At 37.2% G+C, this 20,333-nt stretch overlaps 1 protein-coding gene across 1 annotated transcript; it reads right to left on the bottom strand.

Annotated features, from left to right (window-relative positions):
- Positions 1 to 3,025: 3,025 nt before the first annotated feature.
- Positions 3,026 to 16,078, bottom strand: LOC139733794 (protein O-mannosyl-transferase TMTC3-like). Its single transcript, XM_071644599.1, has 16 exons — positions 15,819 to 16,078; positions 15,127 to 15,345; positions 14,541 to 14,640; positions 14,080 to 14,195; positions 13,163 to 13,362; positions 12,169 to 12,421; positions 11,161 to 11,309; positions 10,247 to 10,330; positions 9,332 to 9,469; positions 8,538 to 8,766; positions 7,429 to 7,584; positions 7,110 to 7,270; positions 6,193 to 6,313; positions 5,066 to 5,167; positions 4,444 to 4,527; positions 3,026 to 3,268 (listed from the first exon to the last, which is right to left on the bottom strand). The coding sequence occupies exons 1-16, from the start codon at positions 16,011 to 16,013 to the stop codon at positions 3,026 to 3,028; spliced, it is 2,550 nt and encodes an 849-aa protein (XP_071500700.1). The 5' UTR covers positions 16,014 to 16,078.
- Positions 16,079 to 20,333: the final 4,255 nt, after the last annotated feature.

The raw sequence follows: 20,333 nt of genomic DNA, 5'->3' as shown, positions 1-20,333 counted from the left end.
ATAATTATTAAAAAGTTAAGAAATACTACAGTAAAATGTAGTTAAACATGAGCAAATGTTAAAGTCAAGTACATGTATGAAAAGGATGAAAAGGGTAAACACAGAGGGAAACATGTTTTCTGCCAACTAAAATAATAATAACAATAATAATAATGATAATAATAATAATAATAATAATAATAATAATATCATAGGCACTGTAACGTTAGACAGCTGCTATACTACGTAAATCACGCGAGTATTATTGCAGTAAGCCGCCCGACTGTCCATCTCTATACACTGTATAGCTCTGTATTGTCATATTGTCGGGCACTGTCATATGCCGAAGCGGATACTAGCGACCACAGACAGCCGGCCGCCAGCGAGTCGAGCGACATACAGTCAACGAGTATACCAACTACGCTTACAAACCTATTACGTGAGGACTACATACAGGAGTGCTCACTGTGCTGTGAGCTACTGTGTGTGGTGTGATGAGTTCTGCTGGAGTGTAATCCAATGACATGTAACGGTCGTAGAGGGAGGTACACAGGTTTTACTCGGATCAGAGTTTCGAAATTTGGGCTGTTAACAATCACCCGTCACTGACCAGGCATGCTAACCTAAAAACATTAAACTGCACATTACTTAAATATGAGACCATTCTGAAGCAAATAATGTTCACACAACAATAGATATATACTGTCCTCTTAAATGAATCCCACAAGGACTGGCACAATCATCCCCCCAGCATTGCCACTAATCAGTTACTAGCCATCCCCTTTAAGCCCATCGAAAGGAGAGTCAAGGACTGGAGCGAGGATAACATCGAGACCTTGCGACCTGTTTAGAATCTACGGACTGCGATGCATTGATAAATGAAGCTTCACTGGAGGAGACCACAGAGGTTGTGAGTGATTCATCTGTTTCTGTGAGGACATGCTAAAATCACAGAGAGATATGTTAAAGGGATAGTACAGTTTTGGTGGAGATGAGAATTGGGTTTTTAACTTTTTGCGAGATACCAAGAAAACACTTATGATATAGTACAGAACATACCATTTTAAGAGGAATTCAAAGTTTATTTGACGAAGATCGGGTTTGGAATGACTGAAACATCAAAAAACAAAGTAAAACAAAGCAATCGTAATAAAGTGTGGGTCCCACACTTTATTAGAATCGCTCTTTTTTGATATCTCAGCCATTTCAAAACCAATTTTCATCAAATAAACGTTGAATTCCTCATAGAATTACATGCTCTTTCACATTTTATAAGAGGTTTCTCATTATCTCACCAACAAATGTTAGAAACCTGAAATTAGGTCTCAACCATAACTGTACAATCCCTTTAAGATATATCCTAATAATAAACCTTGGATGGATAAAACTTGTGAAGTTTGTCTGGATGAAAAATATAATGCCCACACTGCAAAGGATTTGGTCAGAAGAAGAGATATTCAAAATGAACTCCAAATACATGTGGCTAAAAGGAAGAAAGAGTACGGATCTAAAGTAGAGTTGAATTTAAATTCTGGAAATTTGAAAAGTGCATGGGAAAGTTTAAGGAAACTCATAGATTATGAAAAGAGGAATAGTATTTGTAACATGAACAACCCTGAATTTTCTGTAGAGAATTTATTTCTTTTTGCATAGTTTGATGTTGATGTTGAGAGAAATAACAGTAAAATGGAACAGATTTTGAATGAAATTCTATGTTATGCTACAGAGAAGGATTTACTATCAAGGAAGAGGATGTAAGAAAAGTGCTAAACTCAAATTGAAGTCCCGCATCCACGGATGGCCCATAAACATGGTTAGCGTACCAGAAGTAAAAAACTTTGACACTTGATTTGAGAGTTTGTGGATGACGCAAATGAGAGAAGGTTAACCAGACCTGTATGTGATGTAAAATGATACTAATGCACTTGTATGATTTATAATGATGTGAAGGTGTGGCCTGTAAATGTAATGTAAGTACAATCCGAAATTTGGAAGCTGCATTGTGGGTTAGTATGGAACCCCAATGGCAGCGGAGGCAGTGTTCGTGTTGTAGAAGACGAGTGTTATCTTGGTCAGGCGTGCGGAACAATCATTTCAGGATCAGCATAGTTCTGCACTTGATAGTGGATTCAGTGTATTCGGAATAAGGTGACAAGTTGAAGCTTTACAGGTGTAACCGGATCAAGCCACGATCCCGTTCACACTGAGGTGTAGTTGTGGAACATAGGCAAAACAGTTGTACGAGCTTTCTTTTGAAATCCAATTTGTTTTGTTTGTTTTTTTGTAGGTGATATTATAATTTAGTTAATTTCACCCAGAATTTTGGATTCATACTTCCTGTTTGTCAAGACCTCCTGATTTTGGTAACTGAACCTTGTAAATATTTAAATGGACTGTTTTAATAAACTGTACATAATCAACTGCGAATGGCACGAGTGTGATTGTTTTATGATTCAAGTCCGCCCATGTGACAGGGGGGGCTAGCTTAGTGTGAATTACCAAGGCCCTGTTTTGCTACAATATACAGCAATACAGTGTGATCTACTCTTGGAAAGATTTAGCCCACTGCCACTAGCATTACTTGACAGGATTACAAGAATATCATCTATACAGATATCATCTATACAGATGCACACATACACAAAAGAAAGCTGAACACAAGTTGAACTTTGGGACTACTGGAATACTTCATTGTTATGATTATGTAAGACCCTCATCACCATTCCAAGTGAGCCGCTATAGCCCAGAGAAACAAACACATCTGACAAGCAGTCTTCTCATCATTTGCACATGAAGTGCAGTGCAGTATGAATACAAAGAGCACTGAGAATTAAAACAAAGTAATTTTCAACTTATAATTCGATTTCTCTCAATGACCTGCTGAGTTTAGTGACACCTGTGCATGAACATCAAAAAAATCAGGTGTTAAACATTTACATACAGTACTGGAAGACTTGGCATGAGTTATGAATACATAATTCTATTACAAATTTTATGATAATATATATATATATATATATATATATATATATATATTTTTCCCCTATCACCTTCCTGGATTGTTGTCGTTACGATGCTGCTCCTTATCTGCTCCAGCCCTCTTTGCCTGCAGTTTCTGGCGGAGGATTTCCAGGTTACTCTTTGCAAAGTCTGCATTGGGCGCAAACTGTAGGACGCTCACCAAGCATTCTTCTGCCCGCTCCAGCTCACCACGCCGAACAAGAACCACACACAGGTTGTGCCTTGCCTGGACATTGGAGGGCTCCAGCTCCACAATCCGCCTGAACATCTACAAGCCAATCACATCATAGTGTTCACAGCACTTATTAGTGACAGCTACACTCAGCAGTGATTAGTGAGAGGACACTCACTCTAAGGGCTGACAGATTTCAGTGATTTGCTTTCTGGTTAACTAAGAGCGGTCACACACGAGAAAAATTGTTAATGGAATATGATGATTATTGTAATTCATTAATAGAATTATCAGACTAAAAACACATGGTACAAAACTGTGATTTTAATGTGAACTCTGGAAAGGAGACGAGGTCTAATCTTTTATGGCATGTCAATCAAATTTGCATGTTTACCACATGCTTTGAAATTGATTGGAAGGTCATGAACGCTCCACATCCCAAATCATGTTTTAGCGGTCAAAGCCGTGCACATACAAATTCGTAGTGTGAATTTGAGTGATTTTTTCACCAGAATTCACCATTGGATTAGAATTTGAATTCATGATTGTAATTGTAATTGTAATTTGAATTTGTGACTCTAGTTTGGTTACACATATCCTTTTAAAAAAAAATACATTTGAGTGATTTTTTTTTTCACTAGCATCATCATTCAATGACCACTTTTCTCTCATGCGTAACTCCTCTACACTATAAAAAGTGACAAAAGAAACTTGAAAAATGAAGCACTAAAATGCATACATAAGTTGCTTTTGGTGCAAAAACTTGGAGTCTTGGCTGAAATTGATCATAGTTTTTTGTCTAACTTGTGACATCATGAACCCAGTTGAGGATGGGTGGAAGACTGAAATTTACAGACAAGAAAACAACGTAGCCCATATTATGACATTTGAAATTTGTACTCGTTACGTAGAATCTGAATAAAGTATTTTTTCTATAGAATATTGTATTCACCTCTAGGGAAAAAGACCTAATGTTGTCATCCAGATTCTGAAGTGAGATCTAAAACTTGAATGCTCTCTTAATACTAATCAACATTTTTAAGGATATTATCTATACATGCAACACAGAGACACTGCTGAGTGGTTAACATATGAAATGTAATGTGCCCAAACATGCTGAGCAATCAAAGCACACAATATGTCAAGATAATCAAAAATCCATTTCAAGTCTGATATCACTGCAATAGCAACATCTTCATGCTACTTCATCACATCACCCTTCACTAGAGGTCCGATGAGCCAATTTGAGCACCTTGTCAACATAGCCTTACCTCCTCGGACGACAGGATGTCCTGCATCACGTTGAGATAAATGTCTCCAAGAAGAAGCATACTCTTTGTGTGGTTGGGGTGATACTACGGTTGAGTGGAGAGAAGATATCAGGAGGTTAAACATGAATCCAAACATACCATTCAAATGAAAACAACACAAAGTATTGCATCTCTCAATATCTCTTCCATCCAGTTTATACCTGTCTCAAATAAATATTATCAAATTTCAACCCTACTGAGACCAATTCCATATCTTGTAGACACAGATATTTGAAACATACAGATTACACATTATGCATAATTGTGCCAATGTTAGCATGAGAATACCACATCTATTCCCATACAAATACCATAACAGTCAAGAGAAAACTGAGTTGCCACAATGATAACTGTTACCATTATTTCTGTTCAAACTGCAAGTCACATTTCTACTGCACTTAATATCAATGAATCTTTTCAATGGATCAATATTTTCAATAAAAGGAAAGAAAAAAAAAAACACAACAGGGAAATTTAATACTCTAAATAACTCTCCACTGTGGCCCTTTCACAAGGATCCTTTTTATTTGTCAGCACTGGTGAAGTCCTGGCCTTTCTTTGAGGCCTGGTGACAAATTCTTACCTTGAGGAGAGTTTCAAGGTAGGGCTTTGCTTGCAGTGGCTGCTTCTCTTCAGAATAAATCAGGGCCAGGTTGAACAGGGCATAGCGAGATGATGGGTTCAGCTAAAATGAATGAATTTAAAGGACAAAGATATATGACTTACTGACAAATATTTGTTGTTGGATGATATCAATAAAAGGAGAACAGCATTCCTGACAACGAATTATCTTCATACAATGTGATAAACCATGTATTCTCCCAAACACCTCAATGTGTATCTTTTACAATTGATGCATTATATCTTGTTATTTACTTAGAGTTGTTTTCTCTTTGTGCATAAAGTGGTAGCAGGTTTTTCTCACTGACGGTGGTCTTCATAACATCACGAATCACCAACCATTTTGCAGGGCAAAAAAGATACTTAACACATCCAGGGTTCTTACAAGATTGAAAATTTTGATATCAAGAACTATCCAGGGGCTACTTAAAGACACATTATTATCTTAAAAGTCTAGAATCTTGAAATAATAAAAACCTCAAAGACTAGACCAAGGCAATGGTGCCTTTTTTTCTTTCATTCACTTAACTCAATATCCCCCCACCCTTCAACTGTGTGTAACATAAACAGGGGAAGGGGGTTCTTTCACGGAGACCAACTTTGATGCTAATGGAACACAAAGAAAGCCAACTGTAGCTGGTTGTTCTAGCGACTTTGTAATGATAATGATAATAATGATGATGATGATGATGATAATAATAATAATAATAATAATAATAATAATAATGATGATAATAATAATAATAATGATGATAATAATAATAATAATAATAATAATAATAATAATAATGATAATAATAATGATGATGATAATAATAATAATAATAATAATAATAATAATAATAATAATAATAATAATAATAATAATACAATACATTTATCAGGCGCTTACTACGGATGTTTCTAAGCGCACAGTTTACTGGAAAATTAAGGTTCAATCCAAAATAATATAAGAATACAAAAATATTAAAAACCATATGTAGTTTCAACAATAAATACAGTGACCTTTTTGACAGGTTTTTTAGTTGGCTTTACTCATATCACTGTCACATTCTATCTAATCTCCAAGAATAAGACATGAAATCCCACCTCCAGAGCTTTGATGTAGTATTCAATGGCTGCCTGATTGTTGTTATCATCCATCGCCAGCATTCCCAAGGTAGAGTAGCTCAGCTCACTCTCTGGGTCAAGTTCTACCACCCTCTGCAACCTGGAAAGGCAATCATGACAAAATTTCTTATCAGTATCATGAGAGCAAAGCACTTTTTTTTAATCACCATTATCCAAATCACAGCTGTTCTTGCATAAATACCTGATTAAAATATCTGACTGACCAAGTACATTTGAAAAGGTCATCCAAACTCACTTTCTGGGTCAAGTTCTACCAACCTCTGCAACATGGGAAAGCAATAGTGACAGAAATTCTTTTCAGTATCATGACAGCAAAACATTTTTTCTTTTAAATCACTGTTTTCTGTATCACAGCTCTTCTTGTAAAAATATCCGATGAAAATGTCTGACTAGCCTAGTACATTTGAAAAGGTCATCCAGAGTTACACTAAATCATATCCTGCATCCTTTCTTCCTGGTCTGTAGAGTGACTTTACTTACAGAACAAGGGAAGTCCGAGCTTACTGATCCACATTCCCCATGATCTGATGTCAGTGAATTAGTTTCAATATGATAAGATCAATGTGAAGCATCCCACAGTTCCACAGCTCCTCTTCCAATTGTGAGAGATGAAAGTATGGGGGGGGGGTGAAGTTATCCAAAGAATGATGACATGGATTTTCAAACAGAGCTAAAAAGTTACTGTCTAAAGTCCCTGGCAGAGAAAGGGTTAAGTAATCTGTCTCACACTGTTGGAGCATCAACCCTTTGATTTCAAGGGTGGAAAAACCCCACATCACATAAGATCTTAACTTATTCTCCCCCCCCCCCCAAAAAAAAAAATATATATATATACCGCGGTATATATACATATGAGAGTGAAAAATAGTGTTCACCTTTTAATCGCATCTGGTCTGCGTTCTTCGTTGCCAGATTCCTGAATGTAGAGGGCAGAGTTGTAGAGCGCCATCTTGTGCTTGGGATCCAGCGCGACAGCTCGGTCAAAGTGTTTGAGCGCCTTTGGCTTTTGGTTCTTTCTCATGGCTACAATGCCAAGCTGTGGAAAGTGGTGATGAAAGACAGACGGAACAAGTTGTAATAATTTAATTGTATGTTTCAAATCGACACCATTCTGCAAAGTCCTGTCAAATCTATACCATGAAAGTAAAGACATCCAACATTCGTAAACTGCTGGGCATGTGTCACATGACTTACATTGTAGTGTATGTTGGCGTTGTACGGTTCCAGCTTGACCGCTTGCAGGTAGAGGGACTCTGCCTCCTCCAGCTTCCCCCGCTTCATCAAGATCTCGCCCTTGTTGATGTATGCATCCACAAAGTCTGGTCTCATCCGTATGGCCTTCAGGTACAGCTGGGCAGAGCAGGGGGGAAAGAGTGCAGTATCCACAACATTATGAAACATTGTAAAGCTTTAACTTTAGGTCAAGCGTTTTGGCACCTGAATAAGCCAAGGCTGCCCCTCTTAAAAGTCACTGAATAAAATGACACAATTTTCAAAGTATTTTATGTTACAGGACTACTAAACACAAATTACAAGCACAAATAATAAAAATTCATACGGTCAAAGTACTTGATATGACCACCATGACCTCCGGATGATTTTTAGACTTTTATATTTAAACAACTATAAATTAGTTGAACTGAGTAAAGGGTTTCAGAATTTACAGTGATTGGGATGAGGAATGAGAATGTTTTCAGAATTCAAAACAAATTGCAATGAACAAGGATGATGACATGGCAGCCTCACCATAAGAATGCATGAGTTGGGGCTCAAGGAAGCAGAACAAAAGAAGAAGGCAGGCATAGATTCTACACAGGTGAACTTGTTGAGCAAGTGGTATTGAAATGGAATTACATTGCTACATTTCTGAAATATGTGAGGCTCTGATGTCATCAACACTGTTCAGTGTAATTTCTTTAGGATTTTCAGTTTATTGGTTTCTCTGCCCAAGGACAACAATAAATTTCACGAATCTATACATGGAGCTGTCGATTTATGTACTACATGATGTGAAATTAATATGAAAATCGTCTGGAATGCCCATTTAAAACAAGCAAACGTAATATATGAATTTATATTTGACGTATTCTTCTTGCCAGCTTGGTGATCAGCATCATCACTTCAAGCATTAAATATAATAGATAACTTGCATGAGCCACATAAATCTCTCTCTCTCAAAAAAAGAAATTTGGAGAAGCAAACACAAGTCTCCTATCAAGACAGCATTTTTCAAGATTATCCGTGGATTAGAATATAGCCAGCGGTTATGGCATGAAGAGCAAATTAGACAGGAATTATGTCACCTCCTCCGCTTCTTTCAGCCTGCTTTCATTGTGCTTGAGGAGATTGGCCAAGTTGAGATAGACGTTGAGATGGTTGGGGTCGATCTTGGTGGAGTACCGCTGCCCCGGGATCGGCTGTGGCATCAGCTTCATTGCACGTCGGTAGGCTGCCTCTGCCTCACTGGGTCTGCCCAGCTGACGATGTGCTCTGCCGATGTTCATCCAAGATCCAATGTCATCAGGCTGGATTCTAGGAAGGTTGAAATAAAATATAGACCATTTTCCTGATGGTGCCATTCTTCACATCTTGAGCTTGGTGTGCATGTCAAAGAATGCTGGACTGAAAAACATTTTCATACTGAATTTATCATTTTTATTGACAACATTGGCTCTGATGATTTTGCAGCCTGGTTGATGTGGTTTGGCACTGGAGGAATGGTCTGACCACTTTGCAATCACTCATTAATGTGATTTGAAGACTTGTTTTGTTACGAAAACACAAGGCATGACTTTGAGTTATTATGTTTTTGGTCACATAGATATTCCCTTTTCACAGAATTCTTCCTGCAAGGAACAGCGCCATAACAAATCTTGCATTACCTCATTGTATTCTAAAATTATAGGTGTAAAAGCCCCTCATAGCAGATTTCAAATATGACAAAATCTCAGTCAACCATTGTTTTTGTAATGGACAGAAGGGCTCAAACTTACATACTCATCAAGACTGTCTGCATCTTTCTTTTTTCTTTTTCTTTTTTGAATAAAAGAAGGGGAACCTCTAAGTTTCATCTAGAGAAGATAGAAGTATGGCTTACGTTGCTGCTCTGTTAAAGTACTGGAATGCCTCATTCCACTTGTCCTGCTTCTCCAGTGCATGTCCAACATTGTTCCAGGCCTTGGCATTGCTCTGGGTCACTTTCAGTGCTGACAAGAAGATGCTGTACTCATCTTTCCTGAGGATTTAAAGTGACAGAAAATCAGAGATATATCACTACATCATCAAGCCCTGTGGTAGAAATCCTGTTTTCACATAACATGTAATTCCCTATTATATTGCCCACAATAATGAAACACTTACCTCTAATCACATCTGTGTGTTTATTTTGATAAGAATCATATTTGAACAACAAAATGACAAAACAGAAAAGATGAATTTGATATTGAAACTAAAACTACACATCAACTAAAATCACAAGTCATTCAGTGAGTAGGAATTAGACTGCACTGCCCAAATGGTGAAGGCAATCAAACTTGGACAAATGACAGAGTTACTGATACCTTTGCATTAGAGGTAATTCATGACCACTAAAATGGAAATATGATTCCAACTGGCTGATGGACAGGTCACCATGGAACTTGTTTGATTTCATTAATTGAAAGTATCAAAACAGTAGGAGGCAACATTCTTATTTGTATTGTGAAAACTCAAATCTGAAAGAAGATAACTTATTGCTCTGCAATAGGTTGGCCTTTTCCTTTAACATAGACCACAAGTGAAGTATGAATCTTGAAGTCAGATTCTATGTATGTTAATGTTAACCTTTCTTTTTTTATCCCAGTGGATATGTCATGCATAATTTTGACAACTAAGCAGCTTTCCCCACTATGGCTTCCCCAGTAGACTAAAGTACTCACATATTACAATGAATTGCTTCTCCCCCAAATCTAGTTCAGTGCCAAACAAGATTCACCTCTCTTTTTCTCTTAAACAATAACATATAGTGAATTACCAGTCTTCATTTCTTCTGACAGTTCTCCCAGCATGTAGAAGAAGCAACAGCGCAAAACAGACTCCGGAGATCCATTTTGCTGTGCTATGAGAACCAGAGGGGAAAAATGAAGTACCAGGGAAAGAAATAAATAACATGGCACTTGAGTGACAAGCAGTCAGCATCTTTAATATTCTTTAAACAAACGGTCCTTCATATCTCTGATACAATACAAATTGTAACATAGGACATATCAAAACACAGATTTCTATTCCCACCAGAATTGATAACTCTCATTAATGAGAATATACTAAATAGAGCAAGTAGTGGAATGCATCACACCGTTAATGCATCATCACAAATGCATACACAAAACCACTTTGTATTGGATGTTTAAATCGTACAAAGAGAAGGAAGGCTGCACTAAAGCGAAGAATTGCACAGATGACATGAATTTAGTAACACCAGCAGTCATCCAAGTTTTGTTACATTAACAACAACATGAATAATACAAAGAAAATTCTTTGACAAAAATGTTGTTGAATTTGTTTTTACAAGGTCCACGGATACTTTATCATTTTCAGCTGAAATATCTCAGTGAAGACAATTGCTAAGAATTGAATATCAGCACACTTTCTCATCTGTACAACTTTCTGGAGCAGTACGTGATTGCCTGTTCTTTAAGTGAGTGTTACGCAGCTGATAAACCCTGTTGGCATTGACAACATATAGGCTATCAATCTTCATTTCCTTTCCAACAATTTCACAGTATTTCAAGTATCACACAAAAACAAAAGAAAATGACTTCATCTGGTGACTAATGACACATGGCAAAAATAATCAAATACTAAAAATCACCATGAAAAAAGTCTTCAGAATGATTTAAGGTTAATTTTGTCTTATTTGTACAGATAATTCCAAACTGTGAGGCACACCTGTTTTTATTCAGTCTCTCCATCCCCATGGCAACCAGCAGACAGAAGCCCATGCTTGGTGCATAGAGGACTCTCTCCGCCACAACAAAGCCGACAGGAAAGAAGAGATTGCTGGCCGGCAAGAAGGGCAGAATGAGGAAAGACAAGGCCTGCAGGTCACAAAGCAATAAAAGAAACAACAATAAACAAGCACTTAAATCTGGAGCTCTGGCAAACCTGTCAGAAATCACCAGAAAATGAAGTTATGGCTTTAAAATAAACAAGGAGAAAAAAAATAACTTTCTTCTCACAACATGCACAAAAAAAAGGGGGAAAAAATGGCATCCTATAACATAATACACATGCAGGTTAGATAATTGCTTCCAGATCAATAGCATGAAAACATTGTTTCCTGTAAACAATTATTTTTGAAGTGCCATGAGCACTGAAAAGTGGACCTGTGTGCTATACAAGTAACCACTATTATCATTATTAATCTATTACCCCCTCAAATTTACATTTTTATTGGTATTCTTTAGCAGACAATATCTTTTTGAAATTTGTGGTGGATGTATAACTGCTGTCTCATTAACAACTCTCCTATCCTTACGCAAAATTTTGTCAAAACCGGGATAATTTTGGGGAAAAGGTCATTATTTTTAAGAGCCATGCTATTAACAGACCAGTTTTTACAGGTTTTTTTTAAATTGTTCATTGCCATTGGCCTCTAACACCAGACTTTAGAATTCAAAATCTAGATCAAATCCTATCTCAGTACGGCACAGAATAATGAAATGTTCCCTGAGAGCAGTTTTAATTTCCTTTGAGAAAATATGGTATCTCCCAGTCATCCTTAATTTGACAAGTCTTATTTTCCCCCATGAATAATGATCACAAAATGAATACAATGAAACATGTAGCATACATGACAAGGAGTCTCCTTCACAAACACCCAAACCAGTGGTTTTATCATAGAGGGCTTCTACTATCAAACATCAAGAACTGTCACATATACGGATCCAAACTGACCATGAGAAGCTGTCGAGACAGCTTTCCATTTTTGCAAAGACCGTAAAAGCCCAAGAGTCCAACGGAGCACACAAGGGATGCAGTTGCTAAGTTACGCGGATCACCAAGTGATGTAACAAGTGGTATGGTTCCCATTGTCCAATCACAGAGTAGGTTGTAGGGAGAAAGGAGGAGCCATGCATTGACAGACAGGAGGTACCAGAAAGTCAAGTGCCGAGTTGGGAAACGGGAAGACGCTGCAGGGTTGTCAAACCTATACACAGCAAATATCCACACATCACTGCATGAAGTATATTATTCCTTTTAAAAACAGAATACAACACTGTTAACTTGCTCCAGTAAAACAATACAATTTATCTCAGGCATTTTTCTGATAAAGACTTTCCTTTTTCTATCTCTAAGTTCACAAAATATAAAGTTACAAAGCTTCTGCTTTACTTTTAATTTTTAAAAAGTTTAAAATTGATATAAAAAAGAACATCATAAAATATAGGGCATTATGAGATAGTAGCATGAAGCATAGCGTGAAGACAGAGTAGAAGAGAGAGTAGAAGAGCTATTGTGCACTGCTCTCCAATAGATCCTGTAGATTGTTTATATAGGTCAAACTTAAAGATTCCAAAGACATGAAAGATTTTTTTTTTATTCGCTCCTCCTCCATTTGCTCCTCCTCCACTTTTCATTTATGTTGTGAGAGAAATCTTTTAAAATCCATCATTGCCATGATAGTTAGTACTTGAAAGCATAGGGAATGATGGGCTCTTTAGTAGCCATTCAAGTTTTTCATATTTTTATGTACTTGCAGCCATTTGAATCAGACTAAAATTATTGAAATTGGCTTGAATACCAAGTACTGTTAATTTGCTTCATAACTGCCCTTCCTTGAGGTTGGAAATGTAAATGCAAGATAGGAAACTTAAAATGATAGCAATGCAGTAATTACACACAGCAATGTACTCATGCTCTCACATTCAACAAAGACAACACAACTCACTGGGTGAACGTAGGAAGCTCAGCTCTCATAATGCTCACACGTGCCCAGAGCAACAGGAGTGTGGCAGATATCAGGAAAACAAGTCTGGGGGCTGCCTCCATCAATGACGCCTTGAGGGTGTTGGTGTTTTGTGATCTCTTTTTGGCAATCTTAGGGGTAGCAGTCTTGGTATGAAGTTGTGTGAATGAAAGCCAGTTTATCTGTAGCATAAGATTCAATGAATGCAAGAATACAATGCCATGGTGGACAGTGGACAACAACAACAACAGCAAAAAACAGATAAAACAACCCAAAAAAGATCTTATATATATACTGCATAGTGCGAGAGATCTTTCCTGTCCGTAACGTACATATCTATATAAAACCTGCACTGTGAGAGCAGCGGGGTTGGTGATGATGCTGCAAAAATGGCTACCACAATGAATGAAAGTTAAATGCACTTTCCCTCTTTTTTTTTTCCATTCAAATCATTCACGAATTAACCCCTTCTGGGTGTGACATGAACAACACCAATACAAATACAATTAAAAAATACAAACAAATCAATTTTCATTTTATCCTGCAAATAATCTCTCTTTAACGTAAATAATAACTCAAATAACTCAACTTCAATATGAATAATGTACTGTAAAACATGATATATTCGCAGCATGAACATTTCGCAAATTGGGGCCGATGGCCTTTCTCGCAGAAATTTTCATGAATTGCCACTGGCATCCAACGTATATTGTGTAGGCAAGAACTTTCGCATGCATTTTAATTTCGCAAATTTTGGTTCTCGCGAAAGTCGCGAAATTAAAATGCACACTAACATTCCCCGTTTTAAAGTATGCAATCTCACAGTACCTTGACAAACTCACATCATGCGAAAGGTGGAGGCTTTTTGTTGTAGAGAACATACAGACTGGATTACAAACCTTCTGTAAGTAAAAGATCTCATAGACACAACAGATCCCCACCACTGTGATGCCTTGTTCCTTGGACAGTGTTGCCATGGCAGCCAGGATCATTGTTAATACCATGTAATTCCAATCTAGACAGAATACATAAAATGAACATATCACATTATGGCAAAAGAAAGAAAAAATGTGAAACAAAAAATATAGCCTGGTATTGTACATTTGTGATGCACATGAATACAAATGAATATGTAAATTTTGGGACATAAGATCCAAATTGACTATTGGAGAGACAATGATGATCAATATATAGTAAATGTATATGTCTGCACAATGGGATATCAAGATGTTCTTAGCATTTGTGGCAAAATAATATAAACAGAACAAATGTATGCCAAAAATGGCAGGATTTTTATGGTCTTCGTAACAGGTTTCCATTTTTGTCCTAAATCATACAAATAAGATGTTTCAGGGCTTACTTGTTTTGTTGATACTGTGAGCAGCTACACCATATGACATAAATGAAAGCAGCATAAACACAGAAGACAACAGTTCAGCTCGGCCAACAACTCCTGTAACCTAAACACAAACAATAAACAAACAAAAAGGTAAACAGCAATCACTATGAACACAATCAGCTGCATCAAATAATAGCAACTCAAATCCAATAACAATAACTTTATTGGTCTCTTGTTACTAAATTGTCATCATATGAACAGAGATCAACTGTTTCACTAAGCATTCATACTGGGTCAAAAACAAGCAAAGCAAAGCGTTCAGTGCTCCAGGGGGGAAAATAGAGTTAAATGAATTATATGATTATTACAACTACATGAATGATATTTCTTTTGTTTTCTTTTCCTTTTTACTTACACTGTTCCAAAAATTTCCCATTGATGTTAGCATGAGCTTCCTTCTTACCAACTTATGACAACAGCAACAAAAAAAAATTCATATGTTCCAAAATTAAAGCAGCGCATTACTTTTGAAAATTGCATTTGCACACTAGACCACAGAAGGCAAAGCATATAAGGTTTTGTTATTGTTGTATTTGTTTTGTCTTACTGCTTCAGTATGGACAGCATGGACAGCAAACAGGAGTGATGCTTTTAGGCTAGTCTCCTCATCCAGGATGTTCTTGGAGACTTTCAGAAAGAGAATGCATACCAACCAGTGTAGCACTGCATTGACCAGGTGGTAACCCCAGGGGTCGAGCCCACCAACAGCATAATTCAGACGGAAAGTCAAGATGCAAAGTGGACGGTATGACTTGTGACTCTTTTCCTGCAGATGTTATGATGCAGATGAAAAAAAAAAAAAAGATCATATTGGGTGAAACAGGAATGGAGAAAGCATGCAAGACAGAAATAGGAAAAGTTTTCTCATAAATATATTTTACAGTAAATAATCTACAAATATAACCAATAGAGGTGAGGAGTGGAAAGAGACTGATGTAAACTACAAATGTTGCTAAAATTTGCACGTGGCACCTTTTGAAATCAAGTAAGAGGCATTCTACTGCTAATATGCTATTACACAGCTAACTGAATTTCAAGCACTATCATTCATTTTGCAACAATAAAGCAAAACCCATCAATATGACAAATGGAAGCACAAAAAAGTGACAGATAAGATGGACTCTTTCTTCTCCAGCATCTAGTGATTTTTTTTTTTCAAGTACATTCCTTAAACTTTTTTTCAAGTACAATTCTTAAATTTGACAAGGAAGCTAACAATAAGTCAATAACATAACTTACCTTGTGCATTGGTGTTCCCCAAAAATCATTGTAAAAGAGATCAATGACAGAGGTCTCGGGAAGAAGGTCTCTGTTCTCTATCACAGCAGACCTGTCGTCAAACACAAACCCACACTGCAGGGAGTTAGAATAGCAGAGCAGAACCACGCCCAGCAACACGGCTGAAGACAGGAGATCCCGAGAAATGGCAGACATCTTTGCTGATGTGCGAACAGATCTTCCCTCTATGTCATCAGTCAAGGATTTACATTGTCGGAGGTAAGAATGCTCTACAATGTCCTGTCAAGAAATGTTTTTAAAATGTTTAACATCCAAAGTGATATCTATTTCCTTCACTTTCACATGATTACAGTGAAAATTTATAAAGAGTGACGACTTATGTACATTGAAGGAGGCGTGATTTCAAAAAGCCAGGCTTTTAATCGGGCATGCCTAACAATAAAACACATTTACAGATGGACATCAATTCGGAATGATATGATTATAACAAATATCTGTGCAGGATTGCTTAGTATACTGATAGATGGAATGTTATACAGATACTATTTATAAACTGAATTTATTCATTGTAGAGTTGTCAGATATACAAATCAGTAAGTTGCTTCTTTTAACTTAAAAAAAAGTGAGGATTTTGATGTTCACAATTTTTAATGACTTGACAATTGACTGACAATTTGACACTTTCTTCATAATTTAATGGGCCTGTAAGCTGTATACCAACCAAATGATTGATAATTTGGTTGCAAAATGCTGAGAGCTGCCAGAAGATAATTTAACTTGGTCACAGGGGCTGGGGAGGTTGAGCGAATCCTGACCTGGATCTAGTAGTACATAGTTCTACTTCTGGAGTCATTCACAATACAGAGAGTACAACTTAGAAATAGAGTAAAATATCCCGTTTGCGGCAGTTTAAGCATTGTTAAGAGTTTTTCCAACTTGTAAACAAATCAGGCGAATTATTTTCAACCTTTTCATATATCATAGACAAGATTATTCATTAACGCAATTGTTTTCATGAAAGAAATTTACCATTGACCAACGCAGTTTTCATGATTTACCAGGGCAAAACCCGGCACAATTTTCGCCGATAACTGCGATATGCGACGTAGTATTTCTGCTTGCGGCACGATGTACAATCCCTATGCAAAACGCGCGTGCTCCGCGATCTTTAGCTGAACGCCTTCACGTCTCGCGAACATTGCGTAAGCGCCAATTCCCATTGCGAAAGCACGTGAAAATAGCGTGCGCACATGCATTGGCCGCAAACAAGATCGCAATTCTGGCGGTGTTGTTGATGTCTTTCTCGTGTTTTTCTCATTTTTTTTCGATGGTAACATCCACTTTCCGAAAAAAATGGCGGTCCACATCGGCTCGCGAAAATTCTATTTTACGTGAGGATATGTTTTCAAAATCCATGAACATCGAGAAAACGACAAAAAATCCAGTTTCTTGGACCATATTTTCTTAACTGTTATGTTAAGACAGCTGATGATATTGTTGGAGCAATGATTGAGCTTGACCAGATGGGTATAGAGACTAATTTTGTTGCCAAGAATCTGTTTGTAATTCCTAAGTGTGATCCCAAGGAATTAGATCCCTTTGCCACCCTGCAGAGACTGATTGAGCTGGAGGAGAGAATGACGACAATGGGGGCCTCTGTCAGAGCACATGATGAGGCTATCAGGCATCTACAAAAGGGAGAAAAGGAAAGTGTGGTGGTAAAGAACTATTCTCCCTCGTATGCCGAGCTTGCAAAGAAGAATGCAAATGGAAGACAAGCTTCTGTGAAAGGGACCGATGTACAAGTATCATTGACGAACAAGAAACCTGCCGTGCAGATGAACACAAGGACTGCCAGTTCGTCGCAGGTGCAGGCCACACTGTCATCTTTGCCTGTACTGGAGAAGGTGTCCAGCGTCAAGTCTGATGGAGGTACCGACAATGCAACAGGGCCATGGCGCACAGTTCAGCACTCGAAGCAGCGGTCAGCAGGAAACCAGTCCAGAGAGGTAAACAGCAGTCAGCGTCAGAAGCGTAGGATTCATGGAACCGTCAAGGGAGATGTCATATATGGTGCACCTCTGCCAAAGCGAGATTTTTTCATCTCACGCGTAGCGAAAACAACCTCTGATGATCAAATGCTGAGATACATAAAGAGCAAAGGTATTGACACAGCTGAAATAGTTTGTAAGTCAAATATGGAGGCAGTTTTCAAGTCATACAAGCTGTCAGTTTCTGTGGATGAAAAGGACAAAGTCATGGAGGAAAGTATATGGCCCTATGGTATCTGCGTACAGAGATGGAGAGAAAGGGCAAGAGAGAGACCTGGGTGAACATCATCGAAAATGGAAGTGAATCACAAACTGTCACTTATCACCTATAATTGCCAATGTGCAAATGACTCCAAACTTCCTTTCTTAAAGGAGATTTTTAAGCATAGTGATTTTCTTTTATTACAGGAACATGGTTTGTATGAATCACAGTTTCCCTGGTTTGATAAAATAGACGATGAAAATGGTGTAGGGAAACATGGGGTTAGTGCAATGAATGAAGAAATTTTGTTGTCGGGAAGACCTCATGGAGGAACAGCTATAATCTGGAAACAAAGTAATAAGTTGAAAGTGGAACCTGTAAGATTGGATTCAGTTAGTAAGAGAATGGCTGCAGTTATTATAACCTTTGAAGATATGAAGAGAATGTTATTATTCAATGTATACATGCCGTGTGATGATAGGTCACAGTACAGTAACTTACAGCAGTACCAGGAAATTTTAAATGATATTGAGATTTGTTTGGAAGGAACCAATGTTGACTATGTCTGTATTGGTGGTGATTTTAACACTGATATCTCCAGAGATACTTATCAAACCAGATTATTTTTAACATTTTTCAATGATAATTTTAAAGTTTGCACACAAGATGAGTGTTGTATGTTTGATTACACCTACAGAAGTAAAGGGACTAATGCTACATCATTGATTGATCATTTTGTTACAACTGAAAATCTAGCAGAGTCTGTTCAAGAATACGAATGTATTGACACAGTACATAATTTTTCTGATCATGTGGCTGTGAGATGTTTACTGGATCTGAATGTCTCTGAGGCTGCTGAGAACCAATCTATTCCAGGTCCCCTAGGAGAAAAGGAGGTTGTGTGTAACTGGAAATATGCCAAAAAGGAAGACATCAATAGGTATGAATCAATACTAAAAGGCTTGTTAGAGAAGATTGATGTCCCCTTATGTGCTATTCATTGCAGTGGGACGAATTGTAATGATCATCACTGTGATATAGATAATTTTCATGAGAATATAATTAATGCATGTTTGACAGCAGCTAATGTAATATTTGATAAAGATATTTCAGAAGTCAAGAGTAAAGTGATACCTGGCTGGAATGAATATGTTGATCCGTTTTTTAAAAATGCATTGTTTTGGCATAAGATGTGGGTTGAGAATGGACGTCCACAAGAGGGTCAGTTGTTTGAGATTAGAAAGAAATCAAGGGCTGAATATCATAAAGCTCTAAAAAGAATACTGAAAGAGTCTGAATCAATAAAAAGTGATAAAATTGCTGCGGCTATTGCATCTGGTAATTCAAAAAATTTGTGGAAAGAGGTAAAAAAATGTAACAGTGTTAAAAATGTGAAAAGATATCCAAATGTAGTTGATGGAAAGCAGGGAAAAGAGGATATTGCTGAAATGTTTGCACACAAATTTGAGAATCTGTATAACAGTGTTTCCTTTGATGAAAGAGAAATGGCTATTCTCAAAAACAACATTGATAGTCTACTGAATGAAAAATGCAGGCGTGATTCATGTACTCATGGTGATCATGGTATATCAGCAGCTGAAGTGTTCAATGCTATAAAAAAGCTGAATAAGTCGAAGAAAGACGATATTACTGGAGTAATGTCAGATCATTTTATTTATGGTAACAACGCTGTAAGTGGATATGTTGCTTTGTTGTTTACCGCAATGATTAGACATGGGTATACACCTGAAAATATGCTTAGAAACACAATGGTCCCTATTCCAAAGGGAAGATGGGCAAATCTTGGAAACTCATGTAATTTTCGTGCAATAACTTTGAGTAGTATAATTGGAAAAATCTTAGAATTAGTTATTATGAATAGAGAACTAGATCATTTATGCACAAGTGATCTACAGTTTGGGTTTAAAGAGGGGATATCTACGACAATGTGCACAAGTATGGTTAGAGAAACAGTTTCATATTTTCTCCATGATAAGAGCAATGTTTATGGTCTTGTGTTGGATGCCAGCAAAGCTTTTGATAGAGTCAACTTTGTGAGATTATTTGAAATTATGTTATGCAAAGGGGTGTGTCCAATGTTTTGCAAGCTGTTGCTAAATATGTACTTAGATCAGAAGATCAGACTCAGATGGAATGGAGTTTATTCTGATTTTTTCACAGTTTCAAATGGAGTTAAACAAGGTGGTATATTGTCTCCATGTATGTTCTGTCTCTATATTGATGGGCTTCTGCATCAACTGC

This window comes from Diadema antillarum, unplaced genomic scaffold, assembly GCF_040938485.1.
Source record: "Diadema antillarum isolate AM-2024a unplaced genomic scaffold, OU_Dant_1.0 seq00000491_RagTag, whole genome shotgun sequence".
Classification (NCBI taxonomy): Eukaryota; Metazoa; Echinodermata; class Echinoidea; order Diadematoida; family Diadematidae; genus Diadema; species Diadema antillarum.
The sequence above is the reverse complement of the archived record's forward strand: the minus strand, read 5'-3'. Positions and strand labels throughout refer to the sequence as shown.

Coding starts and splice junctions, on each gene's coding strand:
- LOC139733794 (XM_071644599.1), bottom strand. CDS start 16,013: ATGTCTGCCATTTCTCGGGATCTCCTGTCTTCAGCCGTGTTGCTGGGC. Junction 11,310..12,168: donor TGTCTCGACAGCTTCTCATG/GTCAGTTTGGAT, acceptor TGTGACCTGCAG/GCCTTGTCTTTCCTCATTCT. Junction 7,585..8,537: donor GGCTGAAAGAAGCGGAGGAG/GTGACATAATTC, acceptor TGCTCTGCCCAG/CTGTACCTGAAGGCCATACG.